The sequence below is a fragment of the Lactuca serriola genome, chromosome 8, assembly GCF_051521515.1.
Source record: "Lactuca serriola cultivar US96UC23 chromosome 8, Lser_US96UC23_V15, whole genome shotgun sequence".
Taxonomy (NCBI): domain Eukaryota; kingdom Viridiplantae; phylum Streptophyta; class Magnoliopsida; order Asterales; family Asteraceae; genus Lactuca; species Lactuca serriola.
The window spans coordinates 213,905,264-213,911,960 of NC_136415.1; the positions used below are offsets into that span (position 1 = coordinate 213,905,264).

Sequence of the window (6,697 nt, forward strand, 5' to 3'; positions counted from 1 at the left end):
CGTCTCTCAACCAAGTAAAAGCAATGACCAAAAGCTAAACTCTACTCTCAAGTTTCATCTTTCTCATTCTCACTCTCACTCACAGAATGATTGAAAGGGAAAAGGAAAGCTCTTTCCAGAAAACGAAAAGAATACGTCGTTTGAACCCACAGAGGAGAACCAAAAGACTGCTAACGACAAATCAAAAACTGATACTAAAGAATTTAAATCTAATAAAATCAAGGTTTTCACTATAAAAAGAAAAGATGAAACAACCTTAATAAAAGGAACCTTTTTAGTTGATGTTTCTCTTATAATTCCTTGTTCTGTAAAAGGCTCACAAGGACCCAAGAAACTTTGGGTTCCTAAACCTGCTTAATTTTTGCAGGTTATACGTGATGAGAAGTTCGACGATGAATGGTACATAGATAGTGGTTGCTCACGTCACATGACAGGAAGAAGGGAAGAGCTGAGGGAGTTTCGGTCCCTTACAAATGGTGGAAGTGTCAAGTATGGTAATAATTCTTTTGGCACAATCAAAGGTTATGGTATGATCACCAATGGTGATTTCTCGATACGAAAAGGGGCGCACGCTGAAGGTTTACAACACAACCTTATCAGTGTTTCTCAACTCGTGGACAGTACCGGGTTAGAAGTTTCATTCAATGACGATGGCTCAGAGATAATTGAAAAGAAGACGAACAATATCTTGCTGAAATCAAAGCGAAAAGGAGAGATGTACCCTCTGAATCTCAATCCCATACAAGGGAAGCCATTCGTTTGCTTTCAAACGAAGGCTCATTCAGACGAAAGTTGGCTCTGGAACCGAAGGCACTCCCATCTAAATTTCAAAAACATCAACAAAATGGTGCTTGGGATCATGTTCGAGGTCTTCCTGTTCTGAAGTTCGACAAAGAACATTTGTGTGTTGCGTGTGAAATGGGAAAGCAAAGTCGATAGAGTCATCCTTCTCGTGTTAATACGAAAATTATTGAACCACTTGAATTACTTCACATTGATTTATGTGGTCCATTTTCAATCGAGAGCATTGGTGGTAGCATGTATATACTTGTAATAATGGATGACCTCTCTCGATTTACCTGGGTATTCTTTTTGAGACAGAAATCAGAGGCCACTCCCAAGCTTAGACGCTTTATCAAGCAGGTTAAAGTTCAACTATGAAAGGTAGTTTGAAACATAAGAAGCAAAAACGGGTTGGAGTTCAAGAACAAAGACTTTGAAGATTTTCTTGCAGAGAAGGGGATGACTCACAACTTTTCGACTCCATATACTCCACAACAGAATGCGATTGTCGAAAGGCGAAACCGATCTTTATGTGAAGCAGCCCGTACCATGCTTAGCTTCGCATCACTACCTCTATATTTCTGGGTAGATGCCATTGCTGCTGCTTGCTACACGCAGAACAGATCTTATCTCAACAAACGTTTTTCCATCACTCCTTATGAGATATTCAACAACCGAAAGCCTAATGTAAAGTTTTTGTCATGTGTTCAGTTTAAGATGCTTCATCTTTAATTCAAAAGAGCATCGAAACAAGTTTGACGTCAAAGCAGATGAAGGAATCTTTCTGGGTTACTCATTAAACTCCAAAGCATACCATGTAGTGAACAAGCGCTCAAATAAAATTGAAGAGACTTATTATGTCACTTTCGATGATAACTACGTCAAGAAATTGAAGACAACCGAAGGTTCTATGGAGGAAATATTTCCAAAATCTGGTCAAGCTACGATACCAATCTCAAACCTCTTTGAGCAGTACATGCTGCTATTTGATGAACCAGAAAAGGCTATTCACCCTGAATCCAACGTTGCAGACAACAAGGTAGACAACCTGAAGAAGATAATTGATGATGCTACAAAGAAAATGGCAGATGAACAACTAACAGCATCCGAACAGCCTGACTCAAGCGAACCTCCAAAAGATAGTTCTTATGTTCAGAGGCAGGGGTCGTCTTCTCCAAATAACCATGATTCACCATTCCAGGGGGAGAGTCCATCTGCATCAAAACCACCCGAAAGTAAAGTCCAGGGGGAGAAATTTGAGCCTGGAGCTAAGGAAGATCATCATTCGAGGGGGAGAATGCGAATTCAAATGATGATGATATTGACTCAGAATTCAAAGAAGAAGCGAAAGTTGTACTGGATCCCATATATGATCCTAATTATCCTGCACTCACTAAATGGACCAAAGATCATCCACAAACACAAATTATTGGTGATTCAAAAGAAAAACTTCTCACACGATCACAACTAAAAGCGAAACAAACTGCACTATTCTCTAAAGTGGAATTTTGCATGTTCAATTCGTTCATCTCCAAGGTTGAACCGAAGACAATCAACACTGCACTCGATCATTCTGATTGGGTACAGGCGATGCAGGACGAACTCAATGAGTTCGAGCGAAATAAAGTGTGGAGATTGATTCCAACACCAAAGGATTCTTTTGTGGTTGGACTAAAGTGTGTTTTTAGGAACAATATGGATAAGGATGGAAACGTGATTCACAACAAGGCAAGATTGGTTGTGAAAGGTTACTATCGAGAAGAAGGCATAGATTATCAAGAGACCTTCGCTCCAGTAGCAAGGATTGAATCAGTTCGTATTTTTCTCACCTATGATGCACACAAGAACTTTGAAGTATACCAAATGGACGTGAAGTGCACCTCTTAAATGGAGAAATGTAAGAGACGTTGTATGTGGAGCAACCACCGGGTTTCATGAACGAGAAGTATCCAGATCACTGCTACATTATGGATAAGACTGTCTATGGTCTCAAGCAAGCACCAAGGGCATGGTATGAAACTCTAACTAGATTTCTTGAAATGTCAAAGTGTAAACAAGGTTCGGTTAACCCAACCTTCTTTCGTAAGAAAGAGGGTGACCACCTTATGATCGTTCAGATTTACGTCGATGATATCATCTTCGATTCCACAAATCCTAGCTTAACAGCTGAATTTAGGAAGTTGATCGAGATTAAATTTGAAATGAGCTCAATGGGTATGATTAACTTTTTCCTTGGCTTCAATATTAGACAGGGACCCGAAAGCATTTTCATTAATCAAGAGGCTTACACGAAGACCTTGCTTGCCAAGTTTGGAATGTTGGGAGATTCAAAAGTAAAGGTTCCTATGGCGTTTCGCACAAAGTTAACACTTTCTCTGGACAAACCGGCTGCTGACATGACCCTCTATCATCAGATGATAGGGTCCCTAATGTATCTAACAACAAGTCGACCATACATAATGTTCCCCGTTTGCTATTGTGCTAGGTTTCAAGCTAATCCACGCGAACCTCACCTGCTAGCTGTAAAGAATATGTTTCGATACCTAAAGCGAACCTGTTCGCTTGGTCTATAGTACCCAGCCAAGTCAGGGTTCTTTGTCCAAGCATTCTCAGATGCTGATCTTGGAGGATGTGGACTGGACTGAAAGAGTACCACTGAAGGATGCCGATTTCTGGATGTCAAACTTGTTAGCTGGCAGTCAAAGAAACAAACTTATGTCTCTCTCTCCACTGCTGAAGCAGAATATATAGCCGCATCATTGTGCACATCTCAGGTCATCTGGATACAAAGTCAACTACGATACTACGACCTGAACATGAAAAAAAATCCCACTATATTGTGACTTAGAGAGTGTAATTAGGATTTGTCATAAACCAGTGCAACACTCAAAGACGAAACACATAGCACTGAGGTATCACTTTATCAAGGATCATGTGGAAGATGGTAATGTAGAAATTCATTTTGTAAGAACCACCGATCAATTGGCTGACATCTTTACTAAGGCCTTGCCTGAAACAAGTTTTAGTAAAATCCTATAAGGCTTAGGAATGATGGAAGCTGAGTCTGTACCGAAATCACTTTCGCCTCAATAAAAGTTGCAAGCGAAATAGAGCGAACGCTCGGTCCATTTCGAGTTCGGTTCTTTTGGGAACCGAATGCTCGGTCCATTTCGGGTTCGGTCTTACTTGGCTCGGTTCGCTTCTTATCTTCAAGTGATGGTTTTGGTTGTATAGTATGTTCATTCTTTTTCTCATAATTTATTTTATGTGTTTCTTTTATCTTTCATAAAATCCAAAAATTATTTTTATTACAGTTTTTATTTCTTTTTCATAAAATCTAATAAAATCCAAAAATATTTTATTTCTGTTTTTATTTCTTTTCAGAAAACTCAAATCATAATTCAAAAACAAATTCTTTTATTTTATTTCAATTAGCTTCTGTCTTAATCTAATTAGTGTATAAGGTCTATTCACAATGATGGAGTTGGGGCAGGTATAATTCTTTTTCTATGTACTAGCTAAGTGTCCCTAGAGGCATGTTGTTGCATGTTGACCCAAGCCTCCAAAGATTCTGAGTGTAGCCTTAATGACTTGATAAATATCAATCATGTCTTCCCAATTAGGCTGTCAAATTCACTCTAATCTTGAGCGACCTTACTCTTCTCTAAATTGAGTTTAGAGTTTTTCTGCTTTGTCCAATTTTATAGCAGAGGTACATTCATTCTTCAACCTCATCAATCTTATTCTCCATCAATTATTTGTTCCATAATTGTAACCTTTGAGACTCTCAGCACAACCACTGAGGTTTATGGTTACACAACTTCTGTGTTAATGATCTTAGTTTTGTGACATTACGTGCTAAGTGAAACCCAAAATTCAATACCTATAATGCATTTATGGTGACCAATTTAATGTTCTAGTTTTCACGTTGAATAAACGAAACCACTTTTTTGGATGTACCTTGAAATCTCCTGTTATTTTGAAAGATCCTTATGCAAATGTTTATCACCAAGACTTTTCTTTCCAAATGATTTAGTTTTTAATTTTTCATTGAAATTTCTAATTACCAGTTGTCAACAAGTCACCGAATATGTTCCAAACCTACTTGTTTAATAGGCCACATCGGTCTCACAAGTACTTCATTCCATTTTGGTCTTATGTCAAGTACCGAAACCTGAATTGAAGCAAAAGCCACCCTTAATAGCGTTATACACAAAAGATGCCTTTGAATGCTTCTTAACAAGTACTTGATTGTATTTCAACGGGAATCTAAATAAGCACTTTGAAGTCTCTCTTGAAATTGAAGGAAGAGATTCGTGCCCGGGATCCATTGCTTTCTGTCTTAAATGACATCACAAAATCCCACAAATAGTTCGATTTATTTCTTTAACTTTGACACTATCTTGCACGAAAATCTTGGATTTTCCAAAAGTCTAGTTTGGTTACTCACAAGCTATTCACAAATATATAACTACGGTTTCTTATGGTGTAATGCAGTTATTTACAAACGAAGGGATGCATTGGTATAAAGCCTTAGTTAATTATGGCGATAACGATTCTATTAAAGATTCAAAAGATGAGTCAGCAGGAAGCTTTACCGATTGGTGATTTGAAAAGAGGATAAGTATGGAAGGCACATGAATTTGAACAGTTACCCAATCATGTGTCATCAGCTGCTTTATCGGGGTTGCTAGTTGTCCAATCATGCCTTTTTAGGCGTCATTTCCCAAATTGGTGGACTCATTACTCCTGATTTTTCTCTCTCCACAAAATCGTATATAAGGGTTTTGAGTACCGTGATCTTACTCTTTACCACACTTCTACTCTCTCAAGCAAAAAGATGTTTTCAGGAGATTTGGTGATCCCAGTTCATCTTCCTCTTCATCAGGATTCAAAAATGGCAGAGTCTTCTTCTGTTCAAGAAACCTTTGCACGATCCACTCTTCTCACAATCAAGACAAACCAGAACTTGTTGATCGACCTCACACAATTGCTCTACGATACTTACATGTATCACGTGATTTAATGTCTTAAGTATTCGCCACTCATCAATGCTTTATCAACGGTGGAAGTCATACCAATGGTGTGCCTCTCACAACTCTATTCCACTGCTACTTACGACAAAGGTGCAGACAAGATTTACTTTGATATTCTCAACCAGAAGGCCTCAATCTCCAAGAACTGATTTTGCTCAATACTAGGGCTCACTTATGAAGAATCCTTGGTGAATCCTGATTCCATCTCTACAGGTCAGCTTTTCTCAATGTTTTACAACATGGGGTACACTGAAACCGTAACTACTATGACCAAGTTCAAGAAATCATGCCTTCCTCCTCAATGGAATGGACTGTTCACCCTTTTTTTCAAAGGGCTTTCAGAACGAATTGCAGGATCAGATTGTGCTAGCAAGTCTTTCATGAATTTGCGTTATGGTTTGTACCATGGTATCAACCTTGATTACGGTTTGGTTTTATGGCTTCAACTAGTCCATATTTTGTCATCTACTTCTCGCCACACAGAGATTTCTTGTGCCCGATTTTGGACCATTATCACTCAATCGATAATGGAGCGTTTTCATGTTCCTATCATGGCAGATTCACTACTCTCCTCCATTGCTACATTTCATACCATAAATATCATTGTTACTCATACCTCGAAGTTTCACTTCATTGGATCAATTCCAAAGTCAATGAATGCTTGTGTGTCCCCTGAAAGCAAGCTTATTTAAGAGTACAAGAAGCTTCCTTCCTCTGGTCCAAGGGATCTTAACCCAGAAATGTTAAAGTCTATTGAAGAAGCTGACAAACCTTCTAAGAGGGGCAAGAAGCAAGAAGCGAAAAGGGTGAAAAAGGAGGTAGAGTATCAAAGGTTCACTCTCCAAAGAAGCGAAAGTCTGAGAAGGTAGCACCTTCCC

General features: G+C 38.7%; 1 protein-coding gene across 1 annotated transcript; it reads left to right on the top strand.

Annotated features, from left to right (window-relative positions):
• The first annotated feature begins 1,693 nt into the window (after positions 1-1,693).
• On the top strand, positions 1,694-2,670 carry LOC145067854 (uncharacterized). The gene is made up of 2 exons (XM_079014891.1): positions 1,694-2,215; positions 2,320-2,670. The coding sequence occupies exons 1-2, from the start codon at positions 1,694-1,696 to the stop codon at positions 2,668-2,670; spliced, it is 873 nt and encodes a 290-aa protein (XP_078871017.1).
• The last annotated feature ends 4,027 nt before the right edge of the window (positions 2,671-6,697 follow it).